Source organism: Liolophura sinensis, chromosome 7 (assembly GCF_032854445.1).
Source record: "Liolophura sinensis isolate JHLJ2023 chromosome 7, CUHK_Ljap_v2, whole genome shotgun sequence".
NCBI classification, from domain to species: Eukaryota; Metazoa; Mollusca; class Polyplacophora; order Chitonida; family Chitonidae; genus Liolophura; species Liolophura sinensis.
Window position 1 is genome coordinate 34,182,968 of NC_088301.1, and position 26,498 is coordinate 34,209,465.

A 26,498-nucleotide genomic window follows, 5' to 3' on the forward strand; every position below is an offset into this window, starting at 1 on the left:
TGTAATGGCTGTCAGCGATCTTGTATCCGTTGGATTTGTATAATTTTCAGCTTCCCAGATGGTCTGAGTATATCTGCAGAGCTTTCGTGGTGCTATTTTGTAAAACTAAGCCTTACTGGTCGCTAGAGAAGTGGCAAAATGTGACTTTTTCTCCAACGCTTTAACATTGGGCGCCCATTTTGTTTTCGACAGGAAAGGGTGGTCACGTGACCACCAACTTCCAACCCGTCTTACAGAATACAGGAAAATGTTCAAAGGGACGTAAATCTGTGTCCGCTCTCCTCACAAAGGAGGAAGGAATGCAGGTTGTCGCGAAGGAAAACAACGTCCAAACTAGGGAAAACTCATGTAAGTTTTTCATGTTGATGTTGCATTCTTCAAATAACGTATATTTTCCTCTTTGTTGAAATCAGTTCGCTTCAAGAGGTAATTACCTCATACTCCCAAAACTTTTTTTTTTAAAGCGACATAAAGATGTCGTCTTGTGATAATTAATACCTAGACAATATGACAGGTGCCCGCTGAATTTTCCGATATCTTGCCCCAAAACATATTTATTTATGGAAAAGGCTGACATTTCACGAGAAACACTTGCTTGTAAGTGTCATTTTTTCTTGTTTTTTTTATCACTAGTATATAGGCCTAGATATCAAATCACAAATTTCTTATGAAATGAAATAGACTCTATATACATATTAATAAATTGATGTCATTGGAATGTGAAGCTGTAAATGAAATTATGGAATCATTATCTTTATTTAATTATTTATGTTAGATTGGTTTATTTGAGAAAGGACAGAGTCTAAGAGTTGCTTTGACATCAGGTTTGGCAAAAATTTTGTTTGGCCAAGGATGGCCCCAAATCAACCTCAGAGCGCACTCTATTTAACGTGAGAGCAATCTCAGATTAGGGATGGTGTTGTTTGAGATATTTGAAGAGAGGACCTACCTGGAACTGATGTATGTCAAAATTATCAGTTTATCACAATGCTATATTAAAGCCAAAATTTTAAGCTGATTGGTCGTATCAGAATTGAATTTGTATGCTCATATTTGAAAACGGGAAATACTATTTTTTAACAAACTTCTCCATTTGCTGTAGTACAGGGCTTAATACAAGAACATGAAGAAACCAAAAATTTAATGAAAAACGTGCAACCAAGAAAGTGTTGAATGTATATCCCACTTTTGCATGGGATTTGTAATCAAGTCTCTTAATTTATTTATTGAATAAGTCAGGCAGATGTTTATTTCTTTTTTTAAAGGTTTCATATTTTTGTTTTCAGAAGATTTAACTAAACCAAATGTGAATGTTTCATTAGAATGAATATTGATGTATTTGGAAGAATAAGGGCTACTGGCCCATCCAACATCCACACAGATGGCCAGCACAGAGTCACAAGTGGACCAGGTGGAACTTACTTCAGGTATGGAAGTGTTTAGACCTTAGTACATGCGAAGTTAAGATGCGCCATGAACACAGTATACTAGTTAAGGAAAATGGCTTGTGCAGTCAATTGCGTTATTTTGTACAGTCTTGAAACCTGGGCATTTGACCTTTCTTCCTTTCTTTCTTTTATTCACCCAAACAATAATTATGGACATGGCTACACACAGTCTTGATTTACAGCGGGAATAAAGCCTTTTTCAGGCTTGCTCTATCCCTGGAGGGGATATATATATTTAAGAAAAAAAAAGGAGATAGCAGGACATAGTCGATGTTTGATCATATTCAGGTTCACCTTGTGTTTGTAGCCCCCATCACTAACTCTGTAAGACCTTCATGTCAGAAGTTTTGATGATTTCTTACATAATTTATGTTACTTCTTAATTGATTACTGTTGAATAAAGATTTCAGAATGAATCAAATCAAGATTAATTAGCCTAGTTGGGTAACACTATACACGGTAATATTATTTAATGGTGTTTGTCAGAAATGTAAACACCCATGTAAAAACTGGAATTACTGAACTAATGGTTCCATACTAAGAGATTTGGGTTGCATATTTAAAATTTTGAAATTGCATTCTTTGTGCACAAGTACTTTTTCACGGTGTCTTGTTAACTGTAATATAGTTTCACACTTCAGTTTTCAGAAGGTGCTGCACCAAGAAAGCTCTAACTATGATGTGTATCAGACTTGTGTTGATTCTCTTGTTGACCTCTTTCTGGCTGGATTCAACACTTGTGTGTTGGTGACAGGAGAAACTGGATCGGGCAAGTCATCTACCATTGGTGGAGACTGTGGAAGTCGTCCGGGGATCGCCAATATGGTCATAGATAATGTCTTTAAGAAACTTGCCGAAGGTGTGTTTAGTTATGAATAATAATATTTTATTATCTTCCTCTGTGTATCAATGCATATGCCCCTAGACATTTGTTTTTTGTGGTAAAGAATGTTTTATGTATTCACTGACAGCTAAATATGGCTGCAGATAAATGATTTGTAGGGTGACAATTGATTCCCATCACATCAACTCACTCAAGTGATCTCTTATGTGAATAGTATTCATCATCATGTAGACTTGTTCGAATTATATGTGTTATTTTTTTTATAGCGGTATCAATCCCGTAGATCATTTATTGAAAATATTTCATGTTAGAAATCAGTTTGCTCGATAGTAGGTAACAAAGTGTTGACCTGATTTTTGTACATAGTTTTTTTCCTACATCCATGGAGAAATGCTAAAAGAGAAATAGAATGAAAATTAGAAGTTTCATATGAGTTTAAATACCAGTACACAGTGTATAGTTCTTATTTCTTATCCTACAAAATCATGCTATATATGAAAAAAAAAAAAAGAATTCGTGTGCATCATAGTATATAGTACATTAACCATGTGAATTTCATTATCAATGTTATAATTTGTAATCATAAATATTGTAATATTCCTTTCCTTATTCCTTTTAGATGATAATAGGTACATGTACGACACCAAGGTGAAGCGTCACTCTGCTGCAGTCAGTCTGCAGATGTATGAGGTGTACAATGAGACCGTGAAAGACCTGCTACAGATTCCAGGGATGGGGCCTGCCTATCTGGATCTCGAGGAGAACTCGTCAGATGGAGTCTACGTCAAAGTATGTCTTCTGGTTCACATTTTAAATACTATAGACTTACAACCCATGTTATTAAAATGGTGATTTTCAGGGAGATACTTGTATGAGAAGTTTCCATTGCATTATACATTCATTTAAATTGAATTGAAACTAAGATTCTACCTGTAATATTGTAACCCCATATAGGAATGTAATCCATTGATCTGCACAGTGTGGTGTACATGGCCATGATTTATTTATTTATTTGATTGATGTTTTACACCATACTCAAGAATACTTCATTTATAAGATGTCGGCCAGCATTTTAGTGGAAGTAAAGTGGGCAGAGCCCAAGGGAAACCCACGACCATCTGCATGTCACACATGGCCATGAAGTGATATCATGTGCATATGTGTGTATGTGTGCATGCATGCATATGGCTGGCAGCTGCTGCTTATGTGTGTCATCTCCTTGAATGTTTATTGGCGGTAATGTATTTTTTATTTATGTATTTATTTTCTTTTTATTTATCTAACTCCTGTCTGATTTTTTTTTTTTTTTTGCAAAACAGAATGGTGCACGCATTACAGTTTCAAATTCAACAGATGGTGTGTCAGTATTCAGACAGGGCTGGTCCCGGAGAACTGAGATGGTCAACGATTATGGACCTGCCCATGTACACTCAGCTGTGATCACTTACATAGACCTACAACTGGTAGGTATAGCGTAATACCTCTGAGGTATGAATTTAGATAGGTTATTTACCTATACACTTGTCATTTGTTAAAGCTTATATTTTCTAGGATCCAAGAACAAACGGTGACAATATGATTCAGAAATTGAAAAAAGCCTGGTATAACATTGATGTATGACATGAGGATTTATAAAATAGAAAAACATAAAACCAAAAAAATTAGGGAATGATTGTTGCTTGTTTCTTATAGGACTTAAGTCAGAATTTTTCCTGTTCCAAGTTTTAGTCTTGGTGGCAGTCAGTTTTTATCAGGAACACATTCATGTATTTTTGTGGTTATCGTGCCAGTGCAGAGCAATAACCCAGGAGCTTCATCAGTGCAGTCGCTGTGAGGTCATCTCCAGCTTATGTAGCCATAAGTGGGAAGGTTTGCCAGCAACCTGCTTTTAAGTGCGGCATAAAACACTAGTCAAACAAATAAATAAATATTTTTTTATTTCCATTGGATAAGTGTATGTGGTATTATTTGGGGAGCTACACATAGTCGGAAAGCTTGTCCTAAGTCACCATATGTGCCTCGTACTTCTGCCTCTTTATACACTGTAGTATTGCACTGAATGACTGAGAGCATTAGACCTACATGTATGTTCAAGCCCTAGTGGAGCCATTATAAGCAAAAGTTTTAAAAACCAAGCTGTCTTGGTACTTACATGGCTTGGCACTTCGTATAAGAGGATATATCATAGTCATGATATAACTGGATGTCCTTGTGTCATCAGTAGGACACCACTATAAATATGTTGGAACCAGGAAGGCTAGCCGGCTGCTGATGTTCAAGGCAAGCATCTTTCTGTGGTTGCATCTTTGTACCTGCTTTGTTTCATCCATCTGCAGCATGTTGGAGACAACCCACACCCTAACAGATCCCGCTTCACCCTGGTAGAGTTGCCTGGTCTGGAAAAGCTGACAGAGAACACCCACAGCCTGATAATGAGAGATGGACCAAAAGTGAAGCAAGCTGTGGGCAGTCTTAACCGTGTCGTCAGTGCCCTGTCAACAGATACATCTCCAAACAGGGTTGTTAACTACAGGTTAATCCTCAACCCTTCAATATTAATGATAATGATGCTCAAAGTTAAACAGAACCTTTGCTTTTTATGATTCATTTAAACCAAATATTTGTCACTTTTTAGCTCCCCTGAACAATTTATTTATTAATTTGAATGGTGTCTTATGGCGTACTCAAGAATATTTCACTTATACGACAGCGGCCAGCATTATAGCATGAGGAAATCGGGCAGAGCCCAGGGGAAACCCACAACCATCTGCATTTTTCCCCTGATCAAAGCAAAGGCACAGGCACTAGCAACAACAGTGACTGTTATGATTAATGTTAGGTATCTGAAAAACCCCTGCATGTACTGAGCTCATGATTTGCATTCATGTAAGGTACAATAATTTTGTTAGTTTGATTGGTGTTTTACAGTGTATGCTGCACTCAAGAATATTTCACGTATATGATGGTTGACAGCATTGTGGTTCGAGGAAATTGAACAGAGCCTGGGTAAAGTATGATAACACAAGGGGGATGTTCCATTGTTGATGTTTTACAAATTATTTATGCTACTATATACTATAAATTGTTTATGTATATATATATATAATTATATCACTTTTATCTCATAATGGCAGCAAAATACAGAACCTCAAAATGATATTATAACTGAATGATTACCACACTGGTGATGGTTAAAATGATGTAAAAATAAATTAAACTGTATAAGGATGAAAGCCCTGACTTGATTAATCTTTAAAGGATATATTTCTTAAATTACTGTGTCTGATTTTCTAGTCACTCCAGATTGACTCGACTTCTGCAGGAAGAGATAGGTGGCAACTGCAAAACAAAGGCTATTGTGTGTTTAAAGTCACAGTCTAACCCAGATGTCCTCTCAACTGTTCTGCGCTTTTCTTCTCACCTGTCACAGGTGAAAAACTTCCCTATTCTCAATGACAGTTTTGCACAGGTAAGATAATATGTGTAAATTGTTTCATGTATTAGATTACAGGTGAGAATAACTTCTTGTAACTCAACAGTAAATGTTCTCAATATTTTCTATTCATACACAAGCAAACATATATGTTATAATTTACTTTAAAACATGTAATATATCTGTCACCACAGTAAAATTTTTTACCAAAAGTAGATTACTTGTTTTATAATGTAAATCATTTTAGTATTTTCAGAATGTTTAATATTCCTACTTTGTCTGAATCCCATGAAGAGATAACTCATTAATGTTAAAATAATGCCTTATTATATCTTTCATATCTAAAATGTTTTTTTTATCACACAACGATGCACATATATGTATATGGAAGTGTATCCCCTAATCTTATTGTCCAATTTCAGAACTTGCTCACACAGTATAGAGCATCCTTGCTTCAGTTACAAAGACAGTCTGGATTGGGTGTCCATGGCCCAGCAGCTGGGGCTAGCAATGTTAAAGATGAACTCCATGTACTACAATCAGAAAATGTAAGGTGTACATTTCAGCTGGAAGCTTTGCCTTTGTATTAAATAATCTCATACCTATGTGTACATGTAGATCATAGTGTGACTATTTGATTCCATGTCTATGTAAGAAAGTTAAGAAGAATTTAACTTTTAAAATATGTTATAAAAGTACTGGCATGTAATTTGTGATGTTTCAATTTTTAAAAGGATCAAAATCATAGATTTAAAATGCATCCAGTTTTGTATGTATAGGTTTTGTAAACTTGTAATTGTTTCTAAAAGGATTTATTCTGAATAATACTGTGTATATAGTCTTCAGGGCATCAGTTTCCATTTTGTATGTGGCCCTTAGGTTCAGCTGCGAGACCAAGTGGAAAGATTAACCCTACGACTTGATCAGATGAATGGGAAATTTGGTAATCTTGCCACAACAAAAACAGACTTGTCCCAGCAGCTGCTCATGACAGAAGAGGAAAAGCTTAAGGTAAACACATGTGCTCAGAGGTACCATTAATAAATGCCTGATATGTTCTAACATAAAAACAGGAACTAGAACTGAGTCCAGATAACCGTAATACTGTACATACATTGTTACGACCCAAACTGTCTGTATGATAAAAAAAGTAACCAAAACCAGCAGATTTTATTTTACAACAATTTATTATCTTTAACAAGAACAGATAATAAGACTTATACAAATACTAAAGTACTTAAGTTTAACAAGAAAGGATAGCAGTATCTATACAAATACTAAAATACTTACATGTACAACGGTGTCAAGTCCAAACGGACGCATATATTCCACAATATATACCACACAGGCATAAATGCTCAGAGGCAAATTCACAAGATGGAAAATCCACAGTATAACTGAGTGTATGACGAAATATACACAAAATTCCAAACTCTTTTTGACCTGCTTTCATAGGTCTTATATAGCCTGGTGAAATTGTCTAGGGTAAGAAAATTCCTGAACACTTGATGTAAACAAACAGGCACCGAACTGAGCGTATTCTGTAGCATTCTAAGGCAGATGCAGACAGCAGGGCCTGATCTCAGCATATGTAAACAGTGGCAAGCTAAATTTAGAAGCTGACGGCAGTTGTGCACATAACAACATACATGTAAACTTCAAATGTATTGCAGAACAAATTCAACCAATTTCGGGGATTTTTCAGATTATTTCACAGGGTAAACTTGTTTTTGTATACTTTCCGTGCAATGAAGATATATTCTGAGGTCTGGTCAGATCATGTTGTTCTCTGCAGTAAGTGTAAGGTATTGTTCATTATTATGTAGTCACAATTTCATTGTCTACAGTGCATACCTACATGTAGTTCTTTGAACCTATCCAGGTGTCACAGTCTCTGGTTGAGATGCAGATAGAAAACAATCGACTTAAAGAAGAAGCAGAATCCACAAAGTTTGAACTCACTAATAAGGTATGTATGTAAATTATTCAAAAGCAAAAGTCTCAAACTTAAAGCGAAAGAAATATTCCGTCTTTCAAAACATTCTGAATATAGAACAATTTTGAGGGGATGTCAACTAACATATGTGTATTGTGGTTCCTGCATGTAGATCTTGGCACTGGAGAATGAACTGATGCAAGCTGAAGTTGCCAGAGATAAACTTGCTAAAGTGAACAGGAATGCTACAGACAGGTTGGAAGAACTGGAGCAGGATCGCAAAGATCTGGCGGATGAATATGTCGTACTGAAAACGAACTACCTGGCATTGACGAAGGAGCACGAGAGAGAGGTATGTATTCTGGCCATTTTGCCAATTGTATTTTGGTGATTTATACCATTCAACCATTCATTTTAACAATGCTATCAAAAAACACTGGGTGATAAAATTAATAAAATGCCTAACAGCATATACTCTTTTGTCGTTGATTTTTTCCTCTAATGCGCTACACACTTCAAATTTGAAACTGAAATGATTAAAGAACAAATACATGTATACGCAACTTTGTGAAACTTATCCTAGATAATGTCAGTGCCTTTAAAAACAAAAAAAACTCTTCTTGTAATATGAGGCATTTTATCTATTATTACAGTAATTACTGTAAAGACTAACCATTACTGAAACATGCAGTCATTATAAAGATAGTGCTTTTGTCTGTCAGTCTAACACTACTTTGGTAATGTTGTCAGTCTAACAGTACTTTGGTCATGTTGTCAATCTAACGGTACTTTGGTTGTGTTGTCAATCTAACGGTACTTTGGTTGTATTGTCAATCTAACGGTACTTTGGTTGTGTTGTCAATCTAACAGTACTTTGGTTGTGTTGTCAATCTAACGGTACCTTGGTTATGTTGTCAGTATAACAGTACTTTGTTTATGTTGTGATCATTAAGTGGGTGAAAAAAACTATGGTTCAGTGTAAGTTGCATTACCTTTTTGTACAGGTGTCAAGGAATGAAGAGTTGAGTCTGGAGCTTCTGAATCTGGTGAATGCGAAGGCCACTTTGATGAAGCAACTGGAAGTGGCAGAGAAGAGGAATTACCGGCTAGGCAATGCTGATGAGGAGGTAGATCGTGTCCGGGCCATGGTTGGCAGGTACAGCCGCAGAAAGGTATGGAATAGCGTTAGCGTACTTTACCATAGCGTAAAACACCAAATGATAAAGTGAAACAAAAAGGGTCATTTTTTCTGGAAATTAAATGTTTTTGTTATCATTTAGATGAAGCAATATGTGTATAAATGTCACCTGCAAAACCAAAGTAAAATTGTTCTGTATAAAGGAGGAAGAAGTAGATCTTCCAAAACTAAAGGAGACATAAACATCTTATGTTTTTATTATGGAAATCTTTCTTTAAAGAGTTAAAGAAATTTAAAGTTTAAATGTTGTTTTTAATATTTTATCATTATTTACCTTTTTAAATGCCCCCACCATTAAGCCAGGGACACATCAGGAGGATTTCGCCCAGAAAATACGTTGATGATATTCACAGCACAGTGGCAGACACACTAGGTGGATTTTTTCGTTGATCGTGCTCAGTAGGTTTTGTCATGTGATCTGGTAAACTGTGTGACAGAAACAAAATGTCACAGGTTAACACAATTCTGCATTTTTTGAGTGGTGTGCTTAGTTGTCACAATCGCTAAAATTCACTGGTACGGACACACTAGGAGAACTGAGTGAAACCACCGGCATATTTCTTCGCTAGTATATGTTTGCTGCAAGCGAATTTCAGGGCGGACAAGATCGCCTGCGAAATACGCCGTCACTGGCACAGACACACTAGGTGGATTTTTAGAAATTCACCAAGTATGCATATACGAGCCAAAAAATCAGTCTTGTGTGTTCCCAGCTTTAGGCACAGCGTATTATGTTATAGCAGTTTTGTCCCTCTGTCCATCTCTATGCGTGTCCTTGCTACATCTCCAATTGTTTTCCACAGAGAGGTTTACTTTTTGGTGGATACATAAATACACAGATGACAATGTGTCACGACCCTCATTTGTTCATTTCTGCTGTTGTCATGGTAACCTCATAGCCACTTTCCTTCTGTATGTTATATAGATAAATATGATTTTATGTCCATAGTTGGCTGTGACCCCAACTGTTTGCTGCATAGAGTTTTAATTTTTGGTGGATACATATATACACAGATGATGATGTGTCACGTCTCACATCATTCGTTGTCCATTTTTGCAGATGTCATGGTAACAACGTAGCTATTTTCCTTACATATACTGTATAAATAGATGCAATTTCGTGTCCCAGCTACAACTCCAACTGTTTTCCACATAAAGTTTTATTGTGGTGAACATGCACATTTTTACACTTGCACAGTTGTCATGGCAACCACATACCTATCATCAACACCCATGAAGATTCCCCATGGGGATTATACTTACCACAATGATGCTGGTATTCTTTTATACATTTCAAACAAATGCATTTCTTGTATGTTGTGTTCACCTGAACTCTTGTTATTTTGGAGAGGTTTTTTTTTATTGGTGATAGAATTTACTTTCAGCTATTTCAGGGCTTGATTTTTCTGAAGTACATGTACTAGTTTGTTAGTGGTTGTGTTAAGCAGAAATGCCAAATGTGTTTGTCTTCTTCAGACTGAAGATATTCTTGGCTCACAAAGGGAGAGAGAAGACATGGAAAGACAGGTATGATATCTGTTGCTTAAGTATACATAAAACTGCCTTGATAAAAATGGCTTCATCATGCAGTCATGATCAGAAATTGAGAAAGTCCCAATCTTTTATTTTATTTTATTTGTAATATGTAACATGTAGGCCTAACACAGTAAGTATTCTGAATTACATATAGATATGATGATTATTTATGACCACAGTTTTGAAGGTTTCGTTTATCAATTTCATGATAACCAAATTTTTGATTTGTGTTTTCAGAACTGAAATAAACAACAGACATGATGGAATTAAAGATTTAACACTAAGACTGCCTTTTTGCACTTGCATCAGTGAAAACATTTTGATTCAGGTTGCTCACCAATAAATTCGGTTAAATAATACATTTGCTTATTTATACTTCAGGTCCCAGTTTCACAAAACAGCGTATGTCATTTCTTTATCGTCCATTTGTCTTATGATATTTTGTGCTTCACTACTGCTGTACCATTGTACTGTATGTGCGATTATCATACAAGTACGACATCTTTGTGAAACTGGACGCTGTGTTTTCATTTACAGAAGTATATTTCTGATCTCTGATATACAGTATAGTTCTTTCTGCTTATAGCTGTTTGGAAACCAGAGACGCTTTGACAGTGAAATAGACAAAATGAAATCTCAGCATGAGGAAAGCATGCAGAAGCTTGAGGACAAGATGTAAGTTTATGACAGACCTGTTTTACCTTCATATTTAATCAGATAAATAAATATAACATGAAAGTGCTTACTTGTATAAATTTAATTATAATATCATTGATGCTCCAGGACCCATTGGTACACACCTGTTTTAATTCCAGTCAGTTCGTTAGTAGTTTTTAATAAATTTTTTCACATGTAGTAATTAAGAAAGCATATGACTGAGACAAAAATTGGCACACTGTTTACTCTTCCTTTTCTACTTGTTTGCAGTGCTTCTTTGACCGATCAACTTCAGGATTCTAGAAACCTTGCCAGGGACAAACAGCAGAAGGTGTCTGAGCTAAATGCTGTAAGTTTGTCTTCATGTACATAATCATTTATGTCTTTTTTCATCCATCTGATTCTGTTTTGTACCCCTCTGTCCACTCCTTCAGGAACTTGTTTAAAACGAAAACACTTAGGACTATTTTGACAATTTTCTACAGTGGTATGTTATGAGCATTCGACGGCAACTGCTGCCATCATCAGATGAAAAAACAGAGTATTTATTTACAAGGAAAGTATATTGGTCATAGGATTTTATGACCAATACAGACCAATTTAGAAGTTTGCCAAACATTGTATATATCACAAAAATAGCAAGGGGTCAGCTGTGGCTGAGCATAATGACAATCAGAATCACAACCCAAAGATTTTGACATTCAAAATCATTGACTACTCCAACAGCACTCTGAAGTTTGCCTATTTAGAGTCCCTTCATATTGCATACTCCAGATCTGAATGTTCAAGTGAGCTCTTATATGAATGTCCCTCTGTTTGTTTGATATTTAATTGTCTCCTATTTCCACGTCTTTATAAGAACACACCACCACCCCACCCCCTTAGTTTTTTGCCCTTACTGTTTTAAGTATGTTCAATTTCTTTTCACTGTTGTCAGATAGTCTGTGTAAGAACACACCACTTGGTCCACGCATAGTCATTGTGTCCAGCATCCAAAACCCGTTCTGTATATATTGTATAGGACACCGTTAAGCTCCCCAAGCTGTGAACTGTAGTGTTAACTTTCCTTTTGTATATGTAGCTGGTGAGTGAACCAAACTGTGTGTTTTTATCTGATGAGGGCAGCAGTTGTACCCGCAAGCTCATAACATACCACCATGTACAAAATTGTCAAAGTAGTCCTATGTATTTTGGTTTTAGTTAAACTTCTCAATAGCAGAATAACTTGTTTAACACACTGAAATCTTGCAAATGTTTCTTGTAAAAATATGAAATGTTTGTGATAGCATTCACCCATCTGGTCACAACAAGTCAAAAACTTATATGGGCAGTATTTCTGAAGGGGTCGTTCCTCAGTAAGAATATAAAATCTGCCCAGCAGCTTGGTTTTATATTGATTTTATAACAATTAGTTTTGGTTGTAAATCTGTACATATATATTTTAGGATTTTTTTTTTTATAAAATCATAGGGATGAAACAGCAACAGATATTTGCAAAGATATAAAAGTGATGTGAAAAAAATGTGACTGACTAGTAAATATATTTTTGCGTGAAATTCTCTGTTTTCAGCAAGACTTCACTTCTAACATGTCCAGCATAAAACTAACATTAAATTTTATTATTTTCCCGTTAACCTTGTATACATTAATCATTTCTTGTTTCTGTTCTGTGTTTGGCTTTTTGTAGAAACTTATCACCATCCGAAGTGAGAAGGAGCAGTTGGAATCTCTGTATAACAGAAGCCAGCATAAAATGAAGGATGTTAATGAGGAGTGCCGTACTAGACTCATCAAATATGTGGAGGACATTGCTGTGAGTAGTACTATACTTCCAATGGGTGTTAATTCACATGTTATTGGAAAAGCCTTTTACATGTATAGATCTGTGAAATTCCAATGAATCGTACACAATATATATGTAGCATATGTCACACAGTAAGACTCAGCCTCGACATCCAATAACAAGGAAAGCAATGTTAAACAACATGTAGGGTTGGTATCCTAAAAAGTACTTCTGATATTGAGATCAGGGTTTGCACTCATGTTGAGCACAATAACACGAGGGGGATATTCCATCATTGATTCGGTGTGTACATATTAAATACCATAAATTACCAAATTCCTGACTTAGTGTATTGTGTTTTAGAATCACAGTTAAGCAAAATATTGGGATTGGGGGATGTTGGGTATCTGAAAAAGTACTGAATTTATTGAGGGTTTGCACCCATGTTGAGCACAATAACACGATGGAGATATTCCATCATTGATACAATGTGTGCATATTGATTCCCGTAATTTACCATATTCACAATTTCTGTACGTTATATATTGAGCTGAAGTTTTGCATTCATGTGTCTCCAACAGAGGAGCCCTTTTGGTAGCCTTGCTACCAAATCTAAGTTCTGTGTTTATTTACCATTTTTTCACAACCTGTAATTTGAAAAAATGCATTTTCACAATGATTGTTAAACAGCAATACATGGACAAAGTCCATGACACTAACCAGCTGGTTAAGACAGAGACAAAGATGAGGAGCTATGTGGACTCAATGCTGAAGGACATACGCAAACTTTTCAAGAACAGAGAGGAGCAGTTAGGCCAGGCAGTTCAACAATTCAAGGCCCGACTGAAACAAGCCATACAAAAACATGAAGAGCTCATCGTCGCATACAGGTACCTATGTGTTGATAAATATATAACAGCTGGTATATGAAAATCAATCTAGATTTGATCTGCACTGAAATTAATGGATACCTATGTACATGTGTATTAAATATTAATACAATAAGTTAATTTTAAGGGCTAAAGAATGGAATGGCTGAGGCAAATTCAATAGAAATTACTTAGGGACTTTGTAATTCTTTGCTATCTTTAATATCACATGGCCTTTAATAGTTATACTGATGAAATAAAGCAAAATGATAAAGTACATAAAGTAAGTGCTGTACTGCTGTAATGGAATTTTATGAATAGGGTTATTTGTTCATTTGGGTGAGGTTGGGGTTGGGTTGTGTATACATGTTTGTAGAGGCTTAATTGTCTATCTGTGTGGACATGAACAGTTGCTCCAAAACATGTACATGTAAGTAGAACATGTAGCAAAGAATCAATCATTGAATATTAAATACTAGGCATGTATGAGTTGAATTCTGTATGTATCTAGGAACCTGCAGTTCAAATGTAGATCCCAGGGTATGAGCAGTGATGAGACTGGGCCAGATGAAACAACATTCTACCTGCCTGACGCTGACTTCCAAACCACACAACAGCTGGAAATCAGACGCCTTAAAGATGAGCTGAACACAGCCCTAAATGAAGTGGACACTCTTAAACTGAGGGTAGGTACATGTTGTGACATCTACACATACCTTACTTATCATAGCAATCAGACACGTTGGGAAGACCTGAAATGATAGAAAGTTTTGTATTAATCTAACTATTATGGAAGGAATATGAATTTGTCATATGATTTTCTCTACAACTGTTCATTCTTTCTACTTCCCACTTGCCTAGTGTATTGCTGGAAAGCTAACGAAGTGTATTGCCGTAAACCTGAGGAAGTGTATTGCTGTAAACCTAAGCACAAAAAATTGTATTTTGCACTATAACTAGCCACTTCATGCATTCACTATTGGATATCACATGTAAAACCTACATGGAAAGATGAGGTTGTCTATCCCAGGTAAAAAACACATGTTAACACAAATACTGTACCTTACTGTTTGTAGATTTACAGGTTTTGATCTTGTTAACCTGAAGGATTCTGCCAGTAAATACATGTATATACTTGTGCCAGTAACTGAGCTTTGAACAATGGTCTTAATATATGATTATCATTAAACTTTAAGGTGAGATATTATGAAGCTATTAATGAAAAGGTGAGATATCATGAATGCATCCTGTAGTCCTCCTGTAGCCATGAACATTGTAGTGTCATAGTTTATAGAAGTTGTTCTTTGAGCTAGGTCTCATTTCATGCTGTGGGTATTCATGTTTATACTCGGCTTGGTGGCTGTAAACTTATACTTGTATGTGTGCTAAATGTTTAGATTACAAGAGAATACCAAAGGCATTTAATCTGTGTTGAGATATCAGAGGTTTAACATATAGGAAATAATTCCATCAATCATCGATTATAACAGATGTATATCACTGTAAAAAGGCATTTATGCAAAAATAAAAAATGGATTGAATAAGCACATATAGCACAAAAAAAAAATTATAAATTTCCGTAAGATGATTTATGTTTTTGAAATGCAATATATTAATGCTTTGTAGTGATTATGTTTTGTTTTCAACTGAAATCTCTTTATTGGCAATATTGCCATTTACTATTTATATAGCATGTACAGATGCAGCTAAATCAAGCATATGTATAACATTAACATAATGCATGTTAGATGGATTTTTAGCAGTTGCTTTGTTGGAGCTAATGCAAGTGTATACTCAAGTTGTATAAATAAGAAATGAACTGTTTCCAGTAGTGGACCTGAACTTAGCCAGAGTTTCTGTTCATGTACATGTGGATATTCAAATACAGTAACTAGTGACTTCGTTTTTCAGTTCTTTTTTGCATTTTTGGTATCATGTACATATAATAACCCTATTTGGTATCACGTTAACGTCATGTGAAGTTTTTTTATACTTATGATTAAGTTTATATTCGTTTTAAAAATAATGTGTTGATCTAAGACATTGTCATTTGTGTATTGAAAATAGAGATTATTTCCCTTTCCATTTTTTTTATAATGTTGTGCGTGTCTATTTTAGTTTTATATGATTATATATTTAATGACCTCACAGCAGTGAAAGAGTCCTGATTACTCAGTTATGGCCTATCACCATTCAAACACACTGTACATGTTGATACAGTCAATATTATGTCCACAAACATCATTATTCATTATTTTCAGCTTTCCACAGTGGGGGACAAACTGGTAGACTCATGGGAAAAGAAGGAAATGGGGTAAATTGCTATGCATCAATATTTTATGGGTAATACATGTAGCATTTCCACAACATCTTAAAATTTCAGAAATTTACAGGTTGATATAAGAAAAAAATGTCCTCAAAATTTAATTACAGAAATTTGAGTTTGAGAAATGTGAGTTTCTTGAGATAAATGTTTTAAATAAAGATGAAGATAACGGTCTAAAAAATATTAATTGGCAAAGTACTAAGAAGATAGAGCATAAATACTGTCTACCTCTGGGCAGGAGGGAATTTGTTTTTTAGTCTAATACCTGTAATGATGTGGTTGAGATCCACACTGGGTATACTTATTCATTTCATTGGAAACCCACGACCATCTGCAAGTTGGTGGAAGACCTCCCAACATACGATGGATGAGGAAGCCAGCAGGAGGTGGACTTGAACTCTCAGCAACCGCATTGGAGAGAGGCTCCCGAGTCATAGTGCTGTGCAAGCACACTGACCACTAGGCCTTGGTATAAGCCTCATCACTCTGTTATCTGAGGACAATAACTTCATGTTTCATGCTGTCATCATATGGTTTCCTCCAGAAGATGTTTGGTTTCTGTCATCATCTACATCTGGCATAATTGTATTACTACATTCTACTGAATACGCATTTGATTAGATGTATTCTCATGTCATTTTAGCCAAGTTGGTGGTATGAGAAATGCAGAACATTGGGCTGCATTGCGAAAGCAGTTGAGAGAGTTCACTCTAAATACGCAACAGCAGTTAGAGGATGAGAGAGCAGAGTTACTGACCAAGAACCATGTTTTGGAGGAACAGCTGAAGGAGTGTCAAAATTACATTGACAGTCATCTGCTCAGGTGAGTCACCGCATGAGCGTCAAAAAAGTGAGTCACCGCATGGGCGCAGGATCAGTCAACTCAAAATGTTGCCTTTCTGTAAATATCATACTCATACCTGTAGTATGTATTGTATTGAAATGAGCCTAAAGTTTGAAAAAGTTGCCAATTTTGAATGGTACATGTAATATGGGCACTTGCAGGCAAGCCTGATATTTTGTGAAAGGTGATTATTTTGCTTTTTGCAAAATAATAGCAAACTTTTGATTGCATTTGCAATGGTCACTTTTTAGCCAAAAATCTCCAGTATAGCCAGATGTTAAAAGAAATGTCTAAGTGACGAAGGAATGTTTCAATCCACCTCCTGGCTTACATGTGGCTCTATATCACGTGGTGTGTCACATAACCACACTGTGGATGTGGGAGTTTCAAGAGGTCTTCTCTTGCCATCAGTCAGTTAACCACCGTATCATTAAGATGAAGTATTCATGGATTAGCCTATAAATAAATATTTACAATTACATAAATAAATGGAACTGTATTTCTTTCTTTGAGGGTCTAGCAATAGTCAGTGTTGGAGTGATGATTTGATCATTCTGAAACCTTCTCAAGTATCTGGGTTTTTGTTTCCCAAAAGGTACAAAGAGGAGATTGTTAGACTTCGCCGTCGCTATGGAGAAGATGAAAGACAAGTACTCCTCTGATGTCCAAGTACATAACCAGAGACAATGGTCGTCACTATCATTAGCAGAAAGGCCCTTTTTTTTTGTTCCACATACTTATGATTGGCCTGTATCTTAATAGTGCTCCAGATGTTATCAGTGTCCTCTTTTTTTTGTCTTAGTTGGAACAGTGTTGTGTTACCAGTCACAATAAGATGTCATGAGATAGAAATTATCTGCTCTTGTGTAGGACAGTTCATCAGGATCTGAAAATGTCAAATTTCCTCTCTTTGCTGATTTGAAATTACAACAGGAACCAGTATTTGTGATTAAACTAAATAATCTACGCAGTGATAGTGGGAGAATTGTGGCTCACTGTGGAAAAATGTAAAGTTTGCCTCATTTGGTTCAAATAGCCAGTGTGGTTTAAAAAATTATGACAATAGCATATAACAAGAAAATTTTCAGGCTGTATCTGAGGGAAAATAGCTTTTGTGTAAACTTTCACTTTGCAGATTGCAATGTTTGGGCATAAAACTAGCATATCAACGCAGTATGAATGTTACTTGTTCATGTAGCACATGCAGTTGTATTGCAGAGCTCAGTCTGTTTTGTTAACCAATCCATAGTGTGAAAGACAATGTTTTGTCTACAATTTCATTATGAAATCAAACAATTTGATGTCTGTGCTGTTATTATTTGTCTTTTTGTGTACATTTTGGCACTACATGTTTGAACTAATGTACCATAATTTTGTGTAAAACCTTATATACATGAAACTTAATGAACTACTGTCAAGACCTTAATATTTTCTGCTTTATATATGTTCATTATAGTGTTTGAGAATATACACTGTGAAATGAATACACCAGTAACAAGAGAGACTTCATCATCAGTTAAATAATTCCCTCATTGTTAGTTGTTTAGTTAAGATGTGTAAAATTTATTAATTTTATATAGTTCATTGAATTATCAAGAGCGATCTGTGATTATTGCGGTAATTTTTATGTGGAATTTGTTATATGTTATTGATATGCATATACATAGGGGATTCTGTAGATTGTTTTATTACTTATTTTAATGTATTAAATTTACATTTCTACGCTTTATGTTGCCTATCTGTGATACATTTAGAATTGTATTTTTGTATACAAGTATTGTATTTTTGTATACATTTGTATGTTTTCATACTTTCTATTTTTATTAACTTTTCATGCATAGTACTGGATGTAAAACATACCTCCAGAATTCACTTATATATTTAGGCTTACATGCATATGTGGACATGTATATGAAGAATTATTAAGACAGTCCCCTTGAGCCACAAAGAATCCATACAATTCTATGGCCTCTTTAGATCACTTGATGTTAGTGGTGTAATAGTTTTATACATTCTATTGTTTAAGTAATAATGAAACCGTTTCCACTGTATAACTTTTGTGTAATGATGGTGCTGTGATTGCTATTCTTCATTTTGAAAAGCGACCATGTCACTTAGAAATAAAATACGTTATTGAAAGAATAAAGAATGTCATTGTTGTATTTGTGATCGTCCGAATTTTACTGCGGTCATACTTCTTAATGAAACACCATCAAAAAATCTTCTGTATCTTGTTTATGCTGGGGATTTCACGTTGCTTTCACTATTATTTTAGTAGTCTGACGACTAACTCCCCTTGTATTAATCCGTGTCTTGCTGGGTCGCCAACCAGAAAAGCTACATGGTGACTATAATGTTTAGTGGGTCATTCAGATTAGCTTGGATACTTGGCCGAATGCATGCCTCGAGCCTCCGGTTTTTAGTATGGCTGCAACACACTTAAATCTGTTAAATAAGATAATGATTTCCGCGATAAACGTAATGTGAATAGTTCCACCCTGGGATTAAGATACCCAATTTCCAGTTCCACCGTACATTGGTTGTCTCTTGGTGTTGTATCGGGGTTTTTAATCATGGATACCACGTATTTTTTCCATAATTTGTGTAGCATCTTTCTGAGTTTCAATTAAACTATCAATATCCAATGATCTGAAATGAGACTTTGAACCTTCACTAAATAAAGGTAAAAATCACACGTAGGCTTATGTTGTGTAGAAGATATCAAATTCTATGAACAAGGCTTTTTATATTGTCCCGTAAGAAAAACCTAAATCGCGTGAGACTATACTCTTAATTAATCTAATTTTTTTTATTTCTTTAAAGCCGTCCTCAGGCATTCTAGACGATCACCTTAGTATGGTTATTATGATAACCTGCATGGATGCAAAATTCCCTATGTATAATATATATCTATATTACTATAAATAGGTCTGGAAAATGTATTTGTTTTGGCGCATATTGAGTTCACCTGAACTATTTTTCACATAAGGACGATGATTATGAATGGTTGAAAAAGAGGTATCCGGATTAAATCATACCTTTCGCCTCGTGCATAAGAAACCTGACAAAACAAAAACGCATCCGAAACAGGGGTCGCTAGATTCGAGCTGCTGTCTCACTCATAAAGTTTGATCGGCTGCGGCGGGAACGATCGATACTTCAGTCGACGGCGTCAACATGTTTGCTGTTTGTGTGCAGTGTCATATAAAGGTTGTCGCACTGGGTTTTCTGGTCGCTCGATCAATATCACTCCATACATACTAATGCAAAGCAAATGCTCACAGGTAGTACATGTGTGTGTATAATTTATTAATATTTTAACATAATATAATAACATTTTATAATGTATCTCATAATAATATATTAAATTATACCAAAAACATTTTCCATATATTTTAGTGGGTGTTTATGTAAAGACATGGATTCTAAACTGATGCTCTATATACATTATAGAATTATGTATTCTTTAAAAATGAAGCATGTGCATGCATGAATCTGTTTTTCTTATGTTACAATCATTTTTGAATGCAAATTTTAGCTTATACCTCGCAAATGACAGCGTCCGCCTCGTAAGTGGGAGCATGCATGAATTTAATCCTGAACTAGTACATGTCTGAAGTCAAGCTGTAGCCCACAGCTTATACAGCGCCGGACTTGTAAATGCAAGTCATGCATGCACCTCCTAAGCGGAAGACGGGGGGTTCAAGGTTCGGTCATTTCATGTTTTAAGTTATACTGTGTCCGAGAGCTTATACAGCTGGCGTCTCGTCAGAGGGAGACAGGGTTCAAACTTAAATTCATGTCAAACTTAAGCTCAAACAACTGTCATGAGAGCTTATACAGCGCCCGTCTTGTAAGCCTAACTTACAAGCTTCAGCTCGTATAAAGTTCATGTAGTCTCATTAAAGTAAAGAAATCGTCAGTGTATATTTAATAATGACAGATCTACAACCTGGTTTTACCCGCATTATCCCAAATACAATGACACACTTACAACTTCCCCACTGATGTCATCATATCCATATTCACTGCTCTGGGAGCTCTGCTCTGTATATCGATACACCGGAACGTTTAGAAAGTGAGGTTTGACGGCAGGATCTGCAACCTCACTGGTATTTAATACCATATAATCACCCTGGACCTCCTTGGATTGCTGCAGGAGGGGGACAAACCTTTGCCTCTCTTCCAGAGTCAAACTGCCGACATCCTTTCTCACAGTTTTGATTGGTTGATTTACACTCAGGTCCTGTTTTACCATACCAGCATTTGTGGTACATGTACCTTGAAAAATTTCCAGCCTATTCACAGGCGTATTCGAAGAGCCTTGTTGGCCAGTTAATACGGTTGCTCGTCTCCGTCTCTCTCTCTCTGCCTCCGCATGATTCATTGAACACCTACGCCAACATACATGGGAAATTAATTCAACTGTTTATTAAGTTTGTCTATCTAAACTCCGTCCAAATTACTTTTACTAAGGCCTGTACAACCCAATGATATTTGATTACATGTTTAATAAATCAACTGAATATAGTAAAAAAAAAATACAGAATTACCTAAAATATACTTAACGTTACTTTTCAGAAAAATAAAACCATACAATGTGGTCATTTTCGATACCATGCTGTACATGGAGATAGCTACAACAACTCCTGCCAGTACAGTGGTAAAGCTAATCTAGTGCTATAAGATAGTGACTATTTCTGAGCGGTTATTTCAATAATACTGACATGCCAAATAAGTTGTACACTATACTTGCTCTCAGAAAATACAACATCAACGTCACCAGAGACGTGTGATCAATACATATAGCTTTATCTAAACTCCCTTGATTGTTTCATGAACAGGATTAAATAATTTAAATGTTCTAATTCCATGGCTGGTTTCAGGGACCATTTGGCGTTGGTCGCTGACGACATAATAATTTATCAAACATTTGCATTTGCTATCACTATAGTTCCAAATATGCATTAGTGCACATTACATATTCTTCTCTTGCCTATCTCTCACACCAGCCAATCAGAATCGATTCTATATCCCTTTAACAAAAAGTTTGTCACTAGCAAAATGTTCAGATGTCATAATGATGATGTCATAATGATGATGTCATAAACGTCCAACAATATAAATTCGACCCATAAAGCCATAGAAATTCAATATTACAATGAATTTAATTACGCCCCAGAATTTTTAAAACGTGTGATATTTTTTCTTGTTTTGTTTTGTTTGTTTTTTTGGTTTGGTTTGGTGGTTTCTGTAAGCGGGTATGATGATGGCGACTTCTTGGAATATTGTTGTGTTTTCCTTTAGCTAATTTTTATTCTGAACTGTGACATGAACTACAGTCATGAATCTTGACTGATACCAAGAAATCAAATTGCCTGTTGTACTCCAAAAAACAAATTTCCTGAACTTTAAATGCAAAGAGTATATGAACATGCAATATATATTATATGAAATACCAATAACATTGACAATGCCCTAAAAATACAGTTAATAATTTATTTTTCAACCGTGTAAAATGTATTTGAAACATATTTGTTTCCTAGGTTTCTGTATTTCGCAGTGCACATAGTTTGTTTTTGTCCTCTTTTATATTGTTGAGTTTAGTGAAACCTCTCGATACCAGAATTTGTCATTATTATATTATTATGAACTTTGCCTGTTGGTGTTATGGTAAGTTTTCTGATTTATTTTCTTGGCAAACAAAAGAAACTCATGAAGTTGTACTCCATCAACAAAGTTTAGCAAGATTGCACCAATTACACTCTCGGAGCGTTTTTAGAATAAACTATACACAAACAAGGGCAAATCATTTTAGCTACTTTCAACACAATGGTCTGTTCTTTCAGATGGCATGTCATATTGAAAGTCTCAGTCCAGCTGCCTTGAATCCCAGATTATCATGCGAGGTTTAAATCTAAATAACTACATGCAAAGAACTGGCCGAAAAAATAACTTGCTGACCATTAAGAATGTTCAAACGCCTAACAAATCTCCTTGTTTAGACATCCGAATAACTCCCCGACCTTTATTCTGTGTGTATTGAAGAAATGCGGGATGAGTATATGGTCGTTTGTGATATGGCAGTGATTGCCGTCAGATGTTGCAAAATTCCAAAACTGAGAATGTGTCTTTAGATTTTCACATTCGATGGACATACTCGTCTTCTTTAGTCACAAACATAAATTTTTATATTTGTCCTTTAACATTTTTCTCAATCTGAAAGGCAAATTTTGCTTGTATATGTCTTCCATAGATTTTTACAATACACACCGTGTCACTGTTGTCTTTCTGCAAATATATGAAGTCGGGACAATCTGTCAGGATGATCGCATATAGTCATGCAAACTTTTCACAGAATCGTGACTACATGACCTGGATTTAAGATTTACAGCTTTATTTTGTGGTCGGTGCATGTTTATTTTAAAATCAATATCCAAGTGCTGAATCTGGATTCTTTTCTTTGTCCCGCGATTCGATTTCGAAGATTGGAATCAAACGCGTGTTCGTTTAATCCGTATATTTTTTTTCGGTCTTAGTAATTGTTTCTTCAACAGTCTATTTTACTAAGGTGTCACTGTGTCTGCGTATTGCACCACTGTTAAGCCCAATTACATTCAACATTAATTGTTGTGTCTAGTCAGAAATAAGGAAAAAAGTATCAGAAAACGATGGAATGCCGATATAAAACATTATCGACGTATTTGATACTTACCAGGCGACATTGGACAGCATGTAGCGTTGAGGAGAGAAGCGTTCTGTACGCACACATCTAGAAATAAAGCTGTTGTGGAACAGAGGATGACCGACACACAGAGACAATTTGTCTTCTTAACAACAACCTGATTATTTGGCGATCTATGTATGGAATGGTAACTGATACTGATAAATGTGTCACTGATACATTATTCTTTGAGGATGAAAGAATCTGTTTGTATCTGTCAGAAGTGAGGCATGATACAATTTTACGCCCGCACAGGTAGAGTGGAATTTGAACGACATCTCAATATCTGACAGAATTCGAAGTAATCTTGATGGGTTACAGCCCAATGACCTTCTGTATTGGAAATAGGAATATTACGTTACAGACAGTTTTGCGTCTTCCTTCAAATCACACTTTTCGACCAATCCCTGGGCTTGCTAATAAGTACTAAATCCCAACTAAAACTCTAAACCACATTCAGATTTTCGAATATGACATTCTGGAAAAACGCAGAATATGTGTAAGACTACACAGGTGCTCCAGAAAGACTCCGCTGACATAGCCGCGTTCTTGAAAAAATGTCAACAAAATCTATCACAGAAGAATGCATTTAATGATATATTATTGCGAATCGGATACCATGTAGTTCAGGTCGCGATCTTCAGGCTGGGTTGTGTTAGCTTAAGACTCAAATTTCTCAGACGTTTATACCGTATCTATAACCGCGTAAATTGCGAGAAGTTGTAAGATAAAGACATCGGCATACAAAGTTGAAAGTAACAAAATACTATCAGTGTGGCATGATATCTTATAATACACTTTTTGGTGGCACTTTTAACATTTATTTGCTCTTAATTCATTTTCAACTGTTTAAAAACTGCATTCATGTGACCAGCAAGATATATGAGACCGCACATTCCGATTTATATTCCTGGAAACATAAAATTGTAGCAGCAAAAATGTCTTTGTTCCGTGACAATAATACATGATTTATGTATGCATGTATAAGGTTGCGTCTGACTGGTAGACGAGCAAAAGATCGTGAAGCCGTTTATGCCTTCATTTTTTTTTCATCCTGACTAGATATCACACCTGCCTGATATAATGTGTAAAAAGCATTGTCGTAAATCAAATATATATGTATATTATATATGGGACAGAATTTCTGCAATGGTGTAGAAACTGAAAAGATTTTGAATTGTTAAATGTAGCTTTCTTGTGTTGAAAGAGAAATAGCGCAATCATATATGCGACGAGAATTTATTGTTATACATATGCATGCAATCATGTCAGATTTTTTTGATGTTTGTCAATTTGTGATGAAGGACATGTTGTCTAGCATAACAATTAATCTCATCAAGTTCAACGCTTTTAAGACATAACCTGTCCATGACCACCGCAAGTGGTAACTTTGTCTGTTGAAATAAATACACAAAAGTTGAAGAAAAGGCAAAAATGAAACATGTCTTTACCTTGACAAGTGCCGACCGTTGCTACGGAGATACATGTCAATATTTACCAGTTAATAATCACAGAATTGTCACAATTATTGTCCTCTCATGTTAAGGCCCTCTACAGTCTGCGATGCTCGAGAGTTGAAGAGCTTAAGGTAAAACATATCTTCAGACATTAATGTTTTATTTAATGATTTAAAATTTCAAATGCGGCATATAAACTCGTTGTTTTCTATATTGCCGATTATCCCTTGGCCAATAAGGCCGTGCGCTAAAATGCAGCTATTATTAGTTTCAAAGAAGGACATTTGTCAGATACCGGTAAAGAGCATGCGGATATGAACCCAATCACTTTCCCGTAAATGAAATATTCCTGACAGTAACGTTAAATCTCATTCAATCAAATAAATTAACAAAATTTAAATAGTACATGACATCTGCGAAATACATTTTTTGCTTTTTTTTAAATAGATTAAGTTTTCTTTATGTTGTGTGCCTTATCACAAAAGGCCGAAGAGGAAGCCAGCATGAACTCACAGCAGCCGTACTAATGAGAGGCTCCTATAGATCATGTATGGTAAACATGTCCTAGATGTATTAATTTAAAACTAATTATGTCACTATTTAGGAGTTTCTTACACAGTTTTATGGAGTTAGTATACATGTACCCTATACGATAATACAGAAGCCTAATGACGACTGCACTCTCACTTTCACTTCAGTTGGGGGACGTTACTACACCTACATGTAGCTAGATTTGCGTTATATTACAGTGGCTGTCTTGATGGGATATTTCAGGCCTTTGAAGGTATGAAATTTTAAGCCCTTGGTCCTGTGCAAGAGTTTTGTTTTAGCAAGCTGAGTAGCGAAATGGATTACAATTGGACAGGTGTTTAAGACCATACTAATGATTCATTAAAATGATGTACAACTTTACATGTGCAGAAGACCGGAGCCCTAGATACCTAATTCCGAGTTACGTTGTAAAGAGATGTAAAAGAGGACTTATACTTGAACAGAAGTTTATCTGCATGATTACATGGAAATCTGGCTATATTACGCGAGATGATTTCTTCTTACACACCAATTTTAACAGTTCCAGACGTGAACCAACAGCCTTTGACAAATACTCTTCTTGTGACGCACGGATTTCCACCTGATATCTGATTTATTTATTTATTTATTTGATTTGTGTTTTATGCCGTACTCAAGAAAATTTCACTTAAACGACGGCGGCCAGTATTATGGTGCAAGAGAGGAACCACTACCATCAGCAGGTTGCTGGGAGACCTGATGTCTAATGGACTTTATATGACTTCTAGCGATGTTGATTGTTTTCGCCAAGGCCCCGAGAACAGTGGAGGTCGAGAAATGCATACCTTGCGACTAACCCAGATTTTATTGATAATTTCTCTTCATGCGTCATTAATCTTACCTCGCATTGTCCCGCACTGTAGACCTGTTGAC

The 26,498-nt window shown here is 35.7% G+C and overlaps 1 protein-coding gene across 2 annotated transcripts; it reads left to right on the forward strand.

The window, feature by feature from the left end:
• Positions 1 to 235: 235 nt before the first annotated feature.
• LOC135470334 (coiled-coil domain-containing protein 78-like) lies at positions 236 to 18,995 on the forward strand. 2 transcript variants are annotated; one of them, XM_064749203.1, is made up of 22 exons: positions 236 to 348; positions 1,287 to 1,427; positions 2,090 to 2,307; positions 2,912 to 3,081; positions 3,612 to 3,755; positions 4,629 to 4,825; positions 5,587 to 5,761; positions 6,148 to 6,273; positions 6,605 to 6,736; positions 7,608 to 7,694; positions 7,834 to 8,013; positions 8,666 to 8,833; positions 10,336 to 10,386; positions 10,982 to 11,070; positions 11,323 to 11,401; positions 12,740 to 12,865; positions 13,526 to 13,725; positions 14,216 to 14,390; positions 14,901 to 14,930; positions 15,966 to 16,018; positions 16,674 to 16,853; positions 17,470 to 18,995. In XM_064749203.1, exons 2-22 carry the CDS (start codon positions 1,324 to 1,326, stop codon positions 17,534 to 17,536), a joined length of 2,751 nt encoding a protein of 916 aa, XP_064605273.1. In that variant the 5' UTR covers positions 236 to 348; positions 1,287 to 1,323; the 3' UTR covers positions 17,537 to 18,995. The 2 variants fall into 2 exon arrangements, with proteins under 2 accessions (XP_064605273.1, XP_064605274.1); XM_064749204.1 differs by lacking the exon at positions 14,901 to 14,930.
• The last annotated feature ends 7,503 nt before the right edge of the window (positions 18,996 to 26,498 follow it).